Source organism: Carassius carassius, chromosome 19 (assembly GCF_963082965.1).
Source record: "Carassius carassius chromosome 19, fCarCar2.1, whole genome shotgun sequence".
NCBI classification, from domain to species: domain Eukaryota; kingdom Metazoa; phylum Chordata; class Actinopteri; order Cypriniformes; family Cyprinidae; genus Carassius; species Carassius carassius.
The window spans coordinates 26,441,951-26,459,861 of NC_081773.1; the positions used below are offsets into that span (position 1 = coordinate 26,441,951).

The 17,911-nt window shown below is 34.4% G+C and overlaps 1 protein-coding gene across 3 annotated transcripts in view; it reads right to left on the reverse strand.

Annotated features, from left to right (window-relative positions):
- The window catches only part of LOC132095482 (dual specificity calcium/calmodulin-dependent 3',5'-cyclic nucleotide phosphodiesterase 1A-like), a 66,774-nt gene continuing 48,863 nt past the window's right edge, over positions 1-17,911 (reverse strand). For all 3 annotated transcript variants that reach the window (XM_059500531.1, XM_059500530.1, XM_059500532.1), the window contains 11 exons: positions 15,732-15,798; positions 15,511-15,627; positions 12,328-12,468; positions 12,028-12,128; positions 7,963-8,088; positions 7,771-7,872; positions 6,776-6,896; positions 5,687-5,768; positions 2,830-2,944; positions 2,557-2,744; positions 1-907 (listed from right to left, as the gene is read on the reverse strand). In XM_059500531.1, the coding sequence (XP_059356514.1) occupies positions 639-907; positions 2,557-2,744; positions 2,830-2,944; positions 5,687-5,768; positions 6,776-6,896; positions 7,771-7,872; positions 7,963-8,088; positions 12,028-12,128; positions 12,328-12,468; positions 15,511-15,627; positions 15,732-15,798 (1,429 nt within the window). In that variant the 3' untranslated portion in view covers positions 1-638. The remainder of the gene's footprint in view (positions 908-2,556; positions 2,745-2,829; positions 2,945-5,686; positions 5,769-6,775; positions 6,897-7,770; positions 7,873-7,962; positions 8,089-12,027; positions 12,129-12,327; positions 12,469-15,510; positions 15,628-15,731; positions 15,799-17,911) is intronic.

A 17,911-nucleotide genomic window follows, 5' to 3' on the forward strand; every position in this document is an offset into this window, starting at 1 on the left:
TACTGTTAAAAAATCGGCTCATGATTTTATAGGCGCCATGTTCTACTAAAATTTTACAGCTGCACATACTATACGTGTCATGCTACAATAAAAAAAAGCTCTTTATGGATTGTTCTGGAAATTGGAGGGAATAACATTCAAAAGTCTACAGAGACATATCATGCCAGAAAGAAGTAAAATTTTCCAGCCTTTCTGTCCTAATGTGCCGCTGAGAGCCGGTAAGCATGACCGTATCGAGAATAAAATACTGAAACTAATTATGGTGCAAAGTGTAGCTGCATAATCTTTAATAAATAATGACAGTCTACAATACAAAACAAAAAAAAAAATAGAAAAGAGATTTGACCCAACAGGAATAAAGCCCAGGAAGCAAATAGGTAGCGTTGCATTTCAGGGACTTGCTAAATCTTCCTCAAGGGGACCATAGAGGTCTGTCTCCAGCAATAACACAGTCTCAATGACAACACTGCACACTACCGTCTCTACGATGCGCTGCGGGGACATTCTGCGCATCCGTCTGTACAATGAGCCCTCCGAGCCCGACTGTATAATAGCATTACAATACAATGAGGACAATGCTATGTACATCATCCTGTTTCTGATTAAAAACATTCAGGCTTGGCAGCGTCCGTGGGATGTCAGGCGCTTTTGCCGTTCCAAGGCAGAGTTTCTGAGCTGTGGTCCTCTGGTGACCTGTCGCTCGGCCCCTCCGCTGGGGACTGGGAACTCTGTTCCAGAGAGTCCTGGGAAGAGTGAGTGGAGTCTGTATTGTTCAGTTCGTTCAGGGACTTTGACTCCGAGTCGTGACTCCCTCTGGCTGGACTGCTGCGGGACAATGTGACTTGTGTGTTTCTCATGGGCTCCTCTTCCAGGTCTGACATTCTCTCGTGTTGTTTGTTGGCAAACTCTGGGAAGAGACAGGAAGTGAGATCAGATATAGGACATGATGTTATCCTGGCCACTATATCTCACTAAACACTACTGATGGGTCACTATTCAATGTGGGTATAGAAAACATTTTCACTCAGAAATTACAAGTACGTTTCAAGAATAATGACAGAATCGGCCAGTAACACTGAAATGAACAGGACATTTTGAATTTTATTTATTTATTACAGTGTAATAAGAAAAAGGGTCATGTGTCAAGAGTGTGGAAGAGATGTTATAATTCAATTAATGCAATAGAAATTAAGTTTAAGAATTAGTGGCATACTGTTAATTAGAGCTGCAAAACGATTAACCACGATTACTCGCATTCAAAATAAAAGTTTGTGAGTACATACTATATGTGTGTGTACTGTGTAGATTTATTATGAATATATAAATACCCACACATACAGTGTATTTTGAAAATGTCTATATTTATATTCATATAATTTATATTATAAATAAATATATTTCAAATATAAACAAAAAATATTTCTGAAATATGTGCATGCATGTGTGTGTATTTATATATACATAATATACATAGTACACATTCATATATTATGTAAACAAAAACTTTTATTTTGGATGCGATTAATTGTTTGACAGCACTACACACAAAAATATTTGTATGTATATATATTTATACTTGTATATCATTTAAATTATACATAAATATAAAAATTATATATACAAATCTAACATATTTTCTTAATATATACATGTATGTGTGTATTTATATATACATAATACAATTTAAATAAAATAAAATGTATACATTTAGCAGACGCTTTTATCCAAAGCGACTAACAGTGCATTCAGGCTATCAATTTTAACCTATCATGTGTTCCCCGCAACCCTCATTGCTCTACCAACTGAGCTACAGGAACACTATATACACATTACATATACACATTATATATACACATTACACATATAGTATGTAAACATAAACTTATTTTTAATTGCCATTAATCGCTATTAACACCGCTTTAATAAAATAAGATAAAATAAAATAAAATAATTTGTATATAAGATAACAAAGGATTTAAATTATAAGTGGTGAAGTCTTTCATTTTTTTAAAACTATACATAAAAACTGATTTTATCACAGTCATAAAACTAGATGTATTAAAAAATTTTAATAATAAAATAAAATATATAATTTAAAACAATATTAAATAAAATATAAATACAAATATTTTATTGTATTTTATGTTTTATATTTTTTATTTTATTATTTTATTAACATTTTAAAATTTTATTTAAATGTAAATATATCTGTAGGCAATTTATTTAATTTAATAAAATTAATATATATATATATATATATATATATATATATTAATAATTGAGGTTCTAACTCAGAGTTATTATTTGGATTCCAAAACATTGTGTGAATTATTAATATATTACTATCTACTATATGTAGATATAGTATGCCTATATGTTTGTTCCTTCTGTTACTTAAACACCGCCACTCAAATGTTTAGAGACACTCTACTAAATCTGTTTTTAATGATAATTAAAATGTTTAATCTAAAGGCATTGGCACATGCACATGTTTTTATTATTTAATTTATTTGTAATGAATGAGTTGGAGTGTATAGTGATCAGATGTGTGCAGACCTTGAACAGACAGCTCTTTCCAGCGCTCCTTGTTGTTCTGGATGATCTCACAGAGCAGGTGTCGGACTCGTTTCAGGTCGAGGCTGCTCAGTGAGTAATCTGTAGTGCCTCCCTGCTCATCATTCGAACCCCGACCGCTGTGTCTCTGTACTGACTCCACCACCGCGGCCGAGCCCCGGCCCGTCAAACTGCACCGCAACAGCAGATTACACACAGATTATCATCTCTCAATCAAACACCATTACCATGATGAACACATGTCCATCACCTCACCTTGACCTGCGGACACCCCCCGATTTTACAGCTTCCTCTATGAGAGGACTAATGATCTTCTCTGTGGTGTCGACAAGAACAGAGAACGTGGGCTCGACGATGAAATCGATGAACCCTTTAAAGCAAAAACATTTATTTGTTTAGAAACCTTTATTCATTTACCAGCAAGAAACTCATTAGCAATAATGGCTTTTGATCCAATCAAGACGCCTTTAGTTATTGTATCATTAAATCCAAACACATTTATTTTATGAGCTCCATTAAATATCACAAGAGAGCTTGTAATTGCCTCAGCAGCCTCTTGATGGCAGTAAAGAGCTGAGCATGACGCACTAGAGGCACAACTGAATGGATTTGTTCACAATAGAATAGTAACATTGTTCTCTCATATTAGTCTCTCATACTGAAATATTTCTACAGTATTATAATATGTATACTGCGCAAAAATATGTACATTTTGCATAGAAAACATTGATGTTAATTAGTTATTATCTTGCAAAAAACTTTTTTTATTTTATTGTTTTTTCTAAAAATAGATTTTTACAACTTTTGTTGTTTTTATTGTCATTCTGAAAACAAAAAACAAAACTAAATATATTTCCAAATTTTAAAAAAATCTAAACATAATATATAAAAGTACAAGAAAAAATAAAAATAAAAAATACAGGGAAATTAAAAACAATATATCATTCATTTAACAAAGATCTGTAGCAGTTTCTATGTCTTGACTAATATTGTTCTAATAAAAAAAATCATATTTCAATATTCAAAAACATTTATACAATACTAATAATATGCATTGCTAAGAACTTCATTTGAACAACTTTAAAGGTGATTTTCTCAGATTCCAGATTTTCAAATACTGTAGTTGTATCTTGGCCAAATATTGTCTGATCCTAACAAACTATATCAATGGAAAGCTTATTTATTCAGCTTTCAGATGATGTATAAATCTCAATTTCGAAAAGCTGACACTTAAGAGGTTTTGTGGTCCTATTTCATGCATAACATTTGTAAAGCAAGCAAATAAAAATACTATACAGTGATAGTAGAAGTAGTATGTGAGCATGCTGTTCCAAACATGGCCTCATTGGCTGTCAGTGCTGACGTGTGTGTGTGTGTGTGTGTGTGTGTGTGTGTGTGCAGGGAACTACACTAACCTTTTCCACTGGTGGCACTTGCGCGACTAACTTTTTCAATTACTGGCGCAAAACATGATTTGGTCGCACAAATTTTTTAAAGTAAGCCACTCTGGATAATAATGAAACTGTATTGCATACAGATGTGCTTTTTATTTTATTTGCCATCTTTTAAACCACATGCCTTCTTGTTTTATTTCTTACAGTACACACAGTGCATTGCTCCGTCTTGGTACCTTAAACCAGGGCCGTAGCTGGGGTTAGAGGGGCCCTTGTGCAGGTTGTACAGTGGGCCCTGTTTGAAATTGTTTAATATTTACTGTATGTTCGTTCTATTTATTTATTTGTGCTATTTACACAATGTTTACTTTTTTTAAGTTTGTAGGTGTCCAGAAACTAATTTAAAATAGCACTGCATAGTTTTCACTTTAAAATAAAATACACAAACCAAAATGTATTCAGACACCTTCAACATTTCTCACACTATCACAGTTGATTTGCTATAGTTTAGAAATTGGTAATAAAATATGACAAGAACTCAGAGTTAAACTGTGTCAGAACAAATTCCTCTTGATAATGTCAGATAACTTTGATAGAAAGATATGTAATGGAATCAACCAAAACTCCAGACAACTGTCAGTATGACAATATTTACACAAATATCCATACTTTGTTGAACAGTTACAAAAGCAAGCAATGCTTAATTTTGTTCAGTCTGTGGTGGGAAAAGGTTGCATTAGCAAATAAAGAAAGCAAAACATGGTCAGGTCCCTAATTTAAATTATTTTTTTTAAATAAATTTCACTGGTAGTCTACAGTATGAAGAATTTTTGGGTATAATATTTCACAGATCACTGTATTTTGCTATACTCACTTACATAAATAAACTAGTGTCCTGCACCCATAAGTAAAACAATAGAATCAATTATATCTGATTGTTGGTTTGACTGTGGATAAATTCTTGTTATAACTACAAAGTAATTCAGTCAAGAGCAGTGAGTGATTTACTTTAATTTTCATACATTAAAGACACTGTCAGCAGAGCTAGTAAATTAGGCACGGTCACTTTAAGAGACAATGCATCCATTATAATGATACACATCTGATTTCTTTCTCAACTCTTTACTTTCACTTAAGACATAATCACAGACTTTTTCGACCACACTTTCCAAGAGAGGCATTTTGACATATTTAGTATGTATTTGTCGGTACAAAAGCAAGAAGACTTTGAAGACGTCTCTGCATGCGCCCTGAACACCAGAACATCGCGGTGCTGAATTAAGCTCTTTCGCATCCTTTTCTGTTTGTTTAAACTGCGATTTGTATTTGTTTGTTCAGGGGCAGGAGGACGCGAACGTCCTGAAGGAGAGCTCGGTTCAGTGTTGCTGTCCGTGAGACACGGCTCTCTCGTGCGCACCGAACACAGCGCGCGAGTAACCAGCTAATCGCTTGGAGCTTTCCCGCATCGCGGGGCTGAAGCCAACTTGATGTGTTGAATGCTCAGAGCACGTTATAAAACGTATTTTTAAAATACTAATTTCTGTTTTAATAAATGTCATAGCATAGCATATTGCCTAAAACATAATGTAGGTAAAAAGAATAATCAGTGATACATCTGCGACCTCAAAAAAATTAGGGTCGCAATGTCATTTCAAAAGGTCGCATATGCGACCATTTTGGTCGCAGTGTAGTTCCCTGGTGTGTTAGCTCTACTGTACCTATCTGAGACTGGGCAATCATGGTGGCTTTCCGGTCACACAGTGGAGAGAATGGCAGCCCTAGTTCTGCCTCCTTGTCACCCTGCAGAAGCGATAAAAGAATCAGAAAGAATTACTCACTCACACTGATTCAGAGTCCTGTGAATAGTCTAGTAAAACTTTCCTCTTCCATCTTTGTGCTTGAGAAGCTAAGCAGACCGAGACATCATGTACCCGGGACTTCTGAGCAAATGGGATTCTGAGTGCAACTTCCAAAACAACTCAGAATACAAATGGATCCTGGTTAAGTTCAGTTAAAACTTTGCATGGTTATAAATATTTCTATTCTATTCTATTAATTTCTATTCTATTCTATTCTATTCTATTCTATTGTTATTAATATTTCCTCTTTAAATATATGTACACTTAAAAATAAATTAAGAAATTATTTACACTCACAGAGCAATTCATTGCAACTAAATTATTTGGTCATGTGCATAGCCTCTTAGATATGGTTATTAATTATGGCTTAAACTAAAACTAATAATAATAATAATAATAATAATAATAAAATGTTATTTCAAATAAAAATAAATTAAACTGCAAATAAATTGTAAAACATAATAATAATAATAATAATAATAATAAGCTAGTTGCTCAAGCTACTAATTTCTCACTTTCCTTCAGTTTAACTTAACTAAAACTTAACCTTTTTTTTTTCTTAATGTATTTCATGTTAAAGTTTCTAAAATCAATAAAGACATTGTTGAACATAAAAAAAAAACTAAAAAAGTATTAAAACTACATTGATATATTTAAAACAATAACTAATAAAAATGACAAAAAACCCACAACAAAATTACAAAAATATTAATTCATTAAAGTTTTAGTTATTGAATTAAAAAATTAAAATCAAAATGGAAAACAGAAAAAAAAAAAATATATTTTTATATATATATATATATATATATATATATATATATTTATATCTTAATGGTAGTAAAAAAACACAGCTCTTTGATGGACTCCAGTTTTCTCTAGACTCTAGTAAGTGTGTGTCTCTGGGAGTTCTGTTTATGTTATGAGAGATAAATATTATGAAGAGTGTACCTGTCTGAAGAACTCCTCCATGAGGGCTTGTGTCCAGCGGTAGTGCAGTTTCCAGCCCTTAGCGGGATGGCTGATATCAGCCGCGTGCAGCATCAGGGACAGCACTTTCGCCTTGTCTATTCTGATAGACACATTCATCAGAGCTTCATCAGTCACATACAAACACTTCATCACAAACACTAGCTCTAAAATCCACTGTCGTGCGTGTAAACAAATTATAAATCCATAAATTACACACCCACATTCACACACACACACATTCGCAAACAAAGGACTCGAGAGGATTGTCTAAATGGCACCATCATCCTCTGTCTGTCACTCTGTTTCTCAGTTTAAAATTAGCAATTTGCCACTGTAGTAACAACTATATTTTGGCAGAAATACTACAGTACTAAATTTTACTATAGAATTTTGTTTAAAAGTCAGTTTGGAAAAAAAACACTACACTAAAGGAATAAATAAAAAATAAATACTACTATCAAATTTATGTTATAACAAGCACAATATACACAAATTTAAGATATGGTCAAAATCAGCATATTAGATTAATTCACATTATTAATTAAATGTAAAAAATGTATTATTAGTTCTTCAAGTGTAATATTATTTCACAATATTATAGTAGTGTATATTCACTTTTTGGTTTATTATCTAGTCACTTTAGCATATCATTTGTCTTTGGCATTGGCAAAAAAAACGGCCTAGGTTAGATTAAACACGCAGACCCTGGAGTTTTAGTTGTTTTTTGTTAATCGTCTTATGAGCCTGGTTAATAACCTGTGTCCACTCATTCTGTCAGAGCTTAATGGACAAATTCATTCATAACAAATGAGTGAAGAGAAAATCTCTAGTTTTAAAGCATTTATATCATCACACAGCATATACGTCATACAATATCACCCAGTCCTAACAGGTATTATGCAAGAAGTATGACACATCTCCATTCGGCGGACTCTCCATCACACTCATTCATTAACAGCAGGAGCACCTCTCACCCCTCCGGCTGCTGCAGCGTGTTCCTCATCGTCTTGATCTGCTGGAAATGGCAGGACATATCTGTGCTCATGACCATCTCGATCACCAGCGTACGCAGCTCCCTGTGGAAAACACAACACAGCACAACTCAAAGCACATGCACTTCCCCACAACAGATCCTCCATTCCTCGCAGGAACGAGCCCCAGCGTACCTCCAGTCGTCCTTCGGGAGGTTGACCAGTATGTTCATCTCATCTTCTTGCATGAGTCTGTAGGCTGCGCTCACGTGGTGGTTTTCCAGAACCGAGCGATCATTGTACAGGATGGCCACTTCTGATCTGTGCAGGACCAAAGAAAGAAGAGCCAAAGATATCTTTGTAGTACCTTTAAGGTTAGTGAAGGTTAGTTCACTCAAAAATGAAAATTTCATCATCATTTAGTTGCCTTTACATCATTTCAAGTCTTTCTTTCTTTTACCCGTGGAACACAAAATACGTTTTTTATGAAAGCTTATTGTCACCAAGGGCTGTCAAGCTTCAAAAAGGACCATAAAACAACATAAAAGTAGATCATATGACTCATACAGTACCTTTTAAGTGTTCTGAAGTTTTGTGTGAAGAAATGACGGAAATTTCAAAGTCATTTTGGCTGAAAATACTGCACTTAGTTGTTCAAACCTGTCAGGCTGTAACCAGCGATGTGACGCACAAGAACTAATTTGGCATCATTGATGTCAAACTTGGTATGATGGATCTAAAGGAGCTGTTTTAAATTTAACAAGATTTGTGATCTCAGTTGCACTTGTACATATTCAAAATATTACAGTACATACCATTGGTTATGAAAAGAATTAGGGTGTTTATCATTAAATGTAAATTGCATATTTTATTGCACCAGTTTAAATATAGGAATGCACACTTTTTTCTCTCTTTTTTGGTATAAAAATAGAGCAGCTTGGACATGCATTACATTTTATCATTTTGTGTCCCATGCAAGAAGAAAAGAAGTTACAAATATTTATTCTCTACTTCATTAGGAAATGAAAAGAACCTGCTGTATATTGTTTTTAATAGAAGCCTCTTATGCTCATCAAGGTTGCATTTATTTGATTAAAAAATACAGTAAAAACTTTAATATTGTGAAATCTTTTTACAATTTAAAATAACTGTTTTCATTTGAATTGTATTTTAAATTGTAATTCATTCCTTTTTTTCAGCATTTTTTTCTATCAGCCATTACTGCAGTCTTCAGTGTCACATGGTTCGGCAGATATTATTCTAATATGCATATTTGGTGATGATTTGATTTCTTATTATTCTAAATGTTGAAAACTTGTCGTGCCTAATATATTTTTTGATCAACAGAATTTTTTTTTATTTATTTATCTGAAACAGAAATTACTTGTTGATTCAGACTTTAAAAAAACGTACTAAAACCCAAACAAGCAACTCTATATTAACCAAAAATGTTTCTTGATAAGAACCAGGGGCGCCCCCAAGGGGTGGCCAGGGGTGGCCACGGCCACCACTGAATAAACTCTGGCCACCCCTGTGGCCACCCCTAGGATGATTTTCAGTGTGTAACCTACTATAAATTTAAATGCGGAATGTAAATTCGTAATAGTTTAAGAAGTGGGGGAAAAAAATAAATAAAAATGCAGCACATGCTGCAGCCACCAAAAAAGATCGCAGATTGGCAGCACCGGAGTAGTCCTCCCCCCGTCGCCCTCCCCCATCCAAACAAATCACAGAGTGTGCACATACGTCTAGATGGTCTAGACTGGTTCGCATACGCATTTGTAGTGCGTTCTTTCACTGGAAATTTTGAATTATCACATTTTTCAAGATATGGGGCAGAAAATTTATAGACCTATATAGTTTATATAATTTCATATAGTTATTATCACACAAAGAGTTACATTTTTCTCTAAAAGTCAGCATAATTACAAGTGTGACATTGCTTTTATACAACAGTTCAAACAAAAATCATTCCAAACATAGCCACAGTTTTGCGTCTCTGAGCAACATGACAGTGATTCGTTCCTGAATAAATCAACCGTTTAAATGATTCGGTTCAATCGCAATGACTCACTTATTAACAGTGACTCACTGCCACCTACTGCTGGTTTTAATTTCATATTTACGGTACCTTCTTATTTTTTTAAATAATTTCGAACATCAGTTTTCAATGTTTTATTTTTAAAATATCAGAACATTATTTATTAATTTATAACTGCAGGCTAAAGTTACCATGTCCCACAGAGCTGCATTAAACAGTGTGTAAAAACATCTCAATGGCACTTCAGATGCAGCTTCTGTTTTCTCTGCATTGCAAAGATCATTTTTGTTGATACTGATTGCATTTGCTTGGTAACAGCCCAAATGCAAGTATTTGACCTAAAAGATGGTGCACACTTCTAGAAAAAATGGCGTAAAGGTAAAAATAAAAAATTCAGGAGTCATCTGTCAGCACAATTAGAAATAAGATATCAGCACAATTAGTGACATTATTGTCTATTTATCGTTATCGATAAAATCCCAGAAATACCAGGGATACCATTTTTTTTGTCAATATTGGAAACCCTTAATTATTTTCTCTTTATTTTGGTGTGCCACCCCAAGATTTACTGTGGCCTCATCTGGCCACCCCTGTTAAAATTTTCTGGGGGCGCCACTGATAAGAACAGGGCTTTTTCTGAACCAAAAGTCCTTAAGGCTTAACTATATCTTACTGTAAGTTCCTGTTATTAACTTTTTAGCCCGTTCCACACAAATGCATTTCTAAGAAAACGTCTCTAGGTTACGAATGTAACCCTAGTTCCTCGAAGGAACGAGACGCTGCGTCGAGCGCTTTGGGGAAACGCCTTTGGCAAGATCAACTCTGAATATCGTGTGCAATCTGTCCAATGGAAGAGCGTGACGTCACAGGCGGGGTGACGTAGCGACCAGGAAGCTATAAATGCACGTGCCACACAGCTGGCTTCAGCTTCGAGTAGGGAAGCAAGCGCCGGAAGGGGTGCCGGGAGTATGGCTCCGCAGCGCAGCGTCTCGTTCCTTCGAGGGTTACATTCGTAACCCAGAGACGTTCCTCTTCAGGAACTCAAGCTGCATAGAGCACTTTGGGGAACGATGTGCCAACGCTGCCAGACTACCAATCCCCTGCCTAGTGTGTATCCGAAGAGCACAGCTAAGGCAAGAGGATAGAAGAGCCAGGAGCGGCTCACATATTGAGATTGTAAAATCTTGCAAATGTAGAGGGCGTGGACCATCCCGCAGCATTGCAGATGTCCAAGAGGGACACACCTGCTAGAAAGGCCTTAGAGGCAGCCATACTCCGCGTAGAGTGAGCCTTGGCTCCCAAAGGAAGGGGAAGACCAGAGGACTCATAGGAGACGTTGATAGCCTTGACTGTCCAACGACTAAGGGTCTGCTTAGAGGCAGGGGAACCCTTTTTAGGAGGACTGTAGCAAACAAGCAATTGGTCAGATTTTCTCCACAGGGCAGCTCTGTGGACGTATACAATTTAGCTTCTCCTGGTCTGGCTCCCGAAAGGGAGGAGGGCAGAAGGCCTGCAGTACTATAGGCTGTGGTGTAACAGAGGGAACTTTGGGAACATAACTCGGCCCCTGTATCGACAGCATGTCAGCTCCCAAATTCAATCTCGCAGGAATATATACTGCTCTTAATGAGAGGAGTTTGCCCTGGGACCACAGGAGGATCTGGTATACCAGCTTGTATAAGGGGCGTGAACGCAGACCTCCCTGGTGATTGATATAAGAGACCACCGATGTGTTGTTGGTGCGCACCAACACATGACGGCCTCTCAGGTCTGGGAGGAAATATTTAAATGCTCATAGCAGTTTTCATAGCAGGTACCTATATACAAAACACTGTCCATCATTAGCTCATTGAAACATAAAAGAAATGAATTCAAAATGTAGATGGGTTTGTTTCTTAATCAGAACGGATTTAGAAAGGTGTAAAACTACATCACTTGCTCACCGAAGGATCCTCTGCAGTGAATGGGTGCCGTCAGAATGACAGTCCAAACAGCTGATTAAAACATCACAATAATTCACAAGTAATCATCAGTACATCAGTCGACATCTTGTGAAGTGAAACGCTGTGTTTCGTAAGAAAGTAATCTATCATTATGGTGTTTGGACTTTCATTCTGACGGCATCCATTCGCTGCAGAGGATCCATTGGTGAGCATGTTAAATTTCTCCAAATCTTATTTCGAACCACTGGCTGCTTCTACTGTATGGCCACCACACACCTGGTCTGGATGTGGAAGTTATTGGTGGTTCCAGTGTGTTCAAAGTCGTGGATAGCAGCAGCAAACACCATGGCCAATATTTCCAGTTCAGTGAGCCAGTGCTGTGGGAGAGCAAACCAATCAGCCATTACCCAAATAATCATCATAACCATGATACAACATCATCAAAATGAATTTCAACAGCTGCGCATATAAACCTGCAAGTTGAGACCTCAAGCGTTCAGCTCGTATTGACTACAAACCGATGTCATATTTGTCGGTGCGTGACATGCATGCACAATTCACTGAGCGTTCACTCACCATAATGCCAGTGTGAAGCATCAGATAGTGTGCTGTCTGCGTGACATCGGCAGCGTGGATCAGATTGTGGTAAGGGTTTCGGTGCTTGCTGTAGCCTATTTCCAGAGCTTCAACAAATAACACCAAGGAGGACACTGGTATCTGCACAGAGAAGAACAAAACTCACAATTACAAAACCACTGTACAACTACATTGGAACTACACTACTATTCAAAAGTTTGGGGTTAGTAAGAATTCTATTTATTTATTCAAAAGAAAGTAATAATCTTTTTTACCAAAGACACTGCAATTTTTTTTTTTTAGTTTGACCTGATATCTTACAACTATAAATTTATTTATCTTAATTTATCATAATTGTGACGTTATATATCATGGTTGCAACCTTATATCTCACAATATTTATTGTAAAATAGCTTTATTTTATTGGTTTACATTTTTTTTTTTACCTTAAGGCGATAACAATATTGTCTATTTGTATGTCATGTTTCAGTGATTTGTGAGTCTTTTTGCACTCTATGTTCCTTCATCATTACATTAAATTCAGACTCAAACTCACCATCATAAATCTTTTTTTTTTTTTGGCTTGAAAACATCTGTATTCTTTGACCAAGGTGGATGGAATGCAGTACTAAAATATATTGACACTGTTATATTGTTAACTAAAACTAACAAACTAAAGACTAAAAATATTAAGCATGTTTCTGCAATTAAAACTAAATATAATATAAAATATAAAAAATTCTAAAGCAGAAGGAAAATATTAGATGAAAATGTTGCACTAGAAAGTTACAAAAAAAAGTTTAAGATGAAGTACTAAACTAAAACTAAAACTTAAAATAAATATTAAGAAAATTAAAATAAAAGTTGGTTTAAGATCCATTAACAGAATTTTTTTTAAATGGAACTAATACTTGATTTCCAAGTATTAGTTTTACCCTGTTTTACCCTACTAGAAACACAGAATGTGCTTTCAGGCTACAGTCTGAGGCTTTAAATTCCCTGCCACAGCAGATTAATGGAGCATGTTACAGGCAACCGAAGAGTGAAGGACCCATTTGCCAGAGCGTTATATCCATGTGTGTAATCACATGAAGAGAAGTGACTCCATACCTGACCACCTAAACCCAAAACAGGCCACGTGTGTCGCTTGCATTTATATTGTAATCATGAGGCTGTGTGTGTGTGAGTTTAGAGTCTGTCGTCACTGTGCTTGTGAAAAGGGTAAGAAGTTATGAGAGCTGACACAATGATGAAAAACAAAGAAATAGCACAGATGGAAAATGTCAGATGACCCATATCAGATGTATATCACATAAATCTCCTGTTAAAGGAAAAAAAAAACATGCATGCTTTGGAGACATCAACTTTGGTTAAAACTTTGGCTAAAAAAAAAAAAATTATTCCAAAAGGATGAAATCATAATATATTATAGAAATACTTCACATAACAACTCACTTCCATGTCGTTTCAAACCTGTATGAGTTTCTTTCTTCCTGAATGCAAACGGAAAGATTATTTGATGAGCTTGTTACTCTTTTCTATGCAGTGAAAAAAAATGGAGTCTGAAGCTTTTAACCATAAACATATTATATATAAATATAAAACTATATACAGTACAGACCAAAAGTTTGGAAACATTACTATTTTTTATGTTTTTGAAAAAAGTTTCTTCTGCTCATCAAGCCTGCATTTATTTGATCAAAAATACAGAAAAAATGTAATATTGTGATATATTATTACAATTTAAAATAATTGTTTTTAAATTTATTATACTTTAAATTATCATTTATTTCTGTGATGCAAAGCTGAATTTTTAGGATCATTATCACATGATCCTTTACAAATTATTCTAATATGATGATTCATTATCAAAGTTGGAAACAGTTCTGCTGCTTAATATTTTTTCAGAACATGTGATACTTTTTTAGGATACTTTGATGAATAAAAAGTTAAAAAAAAAAAAAAAAAAGAAGCTATGTTTTTAAAAAATAAATATTTTGTAATAACAATATACACTACTGGTCAGTAATTTGGGGTCAGTAATTTTTTTTTCTTTCTTTTTTTTTTATAAAATCAATACTTTTATTCAGCAAGGATGTGTTAAATTGATAAAAAGTGATAGTAAAGAAAATATGTCATTAGAATATATATTATTAGAATTTTTTTTTTTATTTTGAATAAATGCAGTTCTTTTTAACCTTTTATTCATCAAATATATTAGACAGCAGAACTGTTTCCAACAGTCATAATAAATCAGAATATTAGAATGATTTCTAAATGATCATGTGATAGACTGGATGTTACATGTGACACTGAAGGCTTGAGTAATGATGCTGAAAATTCAGCTTTGCATCACAGGAATAGATTATTTTTTAAAAGTATATTCAAATAGAAAACTATTATTTTAAGTTGTAATAATATTTCACAATATTACTGTTTTTTCTGTATTTTTGACCAAATAAATGCGGGCTTGATGAGCAGAAGAAACTTCTTTCAAAAACATTAAAAATAGTAATGTTTCCAAACTTTTGGTATGTACTGTGTGTGTATATATATATATATATATATATATATATATATATATATGTATATAAACTAGTTAATTTAACTCGTGCATTGCATTTGAAGTCTTTTGATGACAAATGACAAATTATAGCTTTTTGTCAGTATAACAGATTGTAATTTAAGATGCTATTCACTGAATCATCATGAATCATGATCATCATTATTTGAGTCAGATCTTTTTAATTGATCATCCAATCTGGTTCATAAGACTGAATCACTGAATCAGACTTAATCAGTTCGGACTGATCGGACTGAACTGATTTATTGATCAAAAGTGAATGACGACTTTCATTTCAGTCTTTTCTCAAACAAAGTTACATGCTTTCAAAAGACTTTAAATAAAAATGCATAAGTAATATGCAGTAGGCTACAGAAATGATTATTTGTGTGTTCTTTTAGAAGTTTGAATGCATCAGTCAGTATTCATTGTAACTGCATAAAAAAGGAGACAAATACATATATGGTTTGAAAGGACATAACGGTTAGTGAATGACAGATTTAATTCTATTCGGTGGCAGCATGGTAGTTTCCCTATGGGTGTTCGAGTCAGTATCCCAGGTAAACAATGTGTTTAATATCACAGTTTTGGAGTGGGTCTGGTTTTCAAGTTTCTCATACCCTAAAGCGGCTGATCAGGTCATATCTGGTGAGCAGTTCATACACCAGGAACTTCAGAGCGTGTTCATTACTCGCTTCTTGAAGTGTGAAGACGTCAAATGACCATTTATCAACATCCTAAAAAAAGAGGAAGGCTCATTAATTGGTGGCAGATACAGTATAAGAGTTAAAGGAAACAAATCTAAAGCCATGTTATAGCCTACTGTAAAGATAATCTGTACCTTAAGAGCTGTAATTACAGATGGTGGATAGGTCAACCCTGCCATGTTGGATGTTCTTCTGTACATTCTGCAAACATACACAAACCATCATAAATCTTTGGCCATTTTATTTTGTCAACAAATCACAATGTAATGCCAGGTTTGCATTTGTTTAGTTGACACTGAATACTTTTTGGAAGTCCTGCAGTGTTGCTGCATTCTCCATCTAATAGTATTTTTAAAAAAGCACATTCTCTGATGCATGCAAATTATCTGACACACCATGTAAAATGAACCAGTACGGGCTTAAGATAAAAGTTCTGAATTTAATCTAAAATATACATTTCCATGTTTAAAATTCACATAAACAATAACCAGTATAAACAGCTTAAACAGTATTCTTAAAGTTGGTTAAAAAAGGGTCTGAATGAGGTTTAAAAAATTGACATGAATTATGTTCAAAATTTTTCCACTATGACTTTAGTACAGTGAAATTTCAGAGAAACCTTTAAGCATATACTCTAAGTTACATTATATACAAGACAATTCAATTGTTAATCACAATCAGGAGGGTTTTATTAAGCTCTGGAGTATAAATGCTTTATCGAAGTGTTTAAGAGATGAGGATGGAGGAGAGGATATTACCTACAGGGACATAACTGCAGAAACAACACTGGATTTCTTGGATTTTGACAGTGGCAATAAATTCAGATGTGATACATCTACATGTGGTTGACTGAACCTTCACAGAACTTTATTCCCCTGTAGAAGTACATTCAAGTGGGAATCAAAGCAAAGAATACGCAGGACATAACACTAAAACTTTCCTTTTTTAATGAGGCTGGAAAAGCACTTAAAACGTCATGTTACTTCTTACAGTCCAGAGGCCAAAATAAAAGTACATCGTGATCGAATTCAGTTCCAACGTTCTTGTTAACTTGTCTCTCGCTGATAAATCACAATAATGGAAAATGAACAGGTTCACACTATGCAGAACATTTCTCTTAAATGTAAATATCTCTTAATATCAACTAAATCATTCCAACTTTAAATATATATATATACACACTGTATATGGTTGATCATTGTAAATTTTAATTTTATTGTCATATCAGAATAAAATACAAAATAATATATAAATTAGAGTATATTATATTATTATTCAATAAATATTATGTTATAATAAACTTAAATTAAAACCTTAATGTAAGCTTCCTTACTAAAAAATTTGCTATTTGTTGGAAATTAAAACAAACAAAAGAAGAAACAAATTATAATTAATAATGTTTGCTGAGGCCATTTATCCCTCAAAATAACAATGTTTTTTTTTCTCCTTTAAATGTCTCGTATCATTAAGAGAGCCCAAACATGCACTGGATATCACACAGCACGCGGGGATCAGCGCTTCAAGCTCAACAGGTGTCTATGACATTCTCAATGAGTTTCCATGGAAATGAGGAGCTCTGCTCATGTAAGAGGGAGCGGCTCATGTGCATTACACAGACATGAGGGGACATGCCACAGAGAGGACGGCTGCGATGCAAATGGAATGGCAACTGGAAAAGATTATGCAGAACAAGCCCTTAAGTGTGTCTTACGTGTCGGTAATCTTGGTAGACACTTTCCCAGTTAGTGAGAAAAAACAGGCAGGTCTGTGAAATGGGACTGTCTGTATGATTTAAACTCACTTAGAGGCCACATGTAAAATGGTCAAACAAAGGCTCTGTCCCAAAACCTAGCAAACAGTCTACCTAGACTGCTTCCTTTAAAGGAAATACCTTGGTCAAGATGGAACTCAAGTAACTGATTTAGAATGTTCAACATTCTTTTTTAATTTGAGTTTAATGTTAGCATGCTTTTCATTCAGCAACATGATATTCATTCATACTTTATTTTAAGGTCAGATTCTTGCTATTAACAAACTATTAAACTTATAATTTTGTTAGTAATTTTGTTATTTAGCTATTTGGTAGGATTACGGATGCAGAATATCGCATTGCAGAATATGTGCTTTATAAGTACTAATAAACAGCCAATATTTTAATAATAGGACTAGTTAATAGTGCAACTTTAATAAAATGCACTTTGTACTGATATTTTTCAGTACTGAATCAAATACATTTCAATTTATTTGAAAGAATGTTCGTAACCAAGATGTTTCGGTTCCCAATGACTTCTATTGTATTTTTTGTCCAATGGGA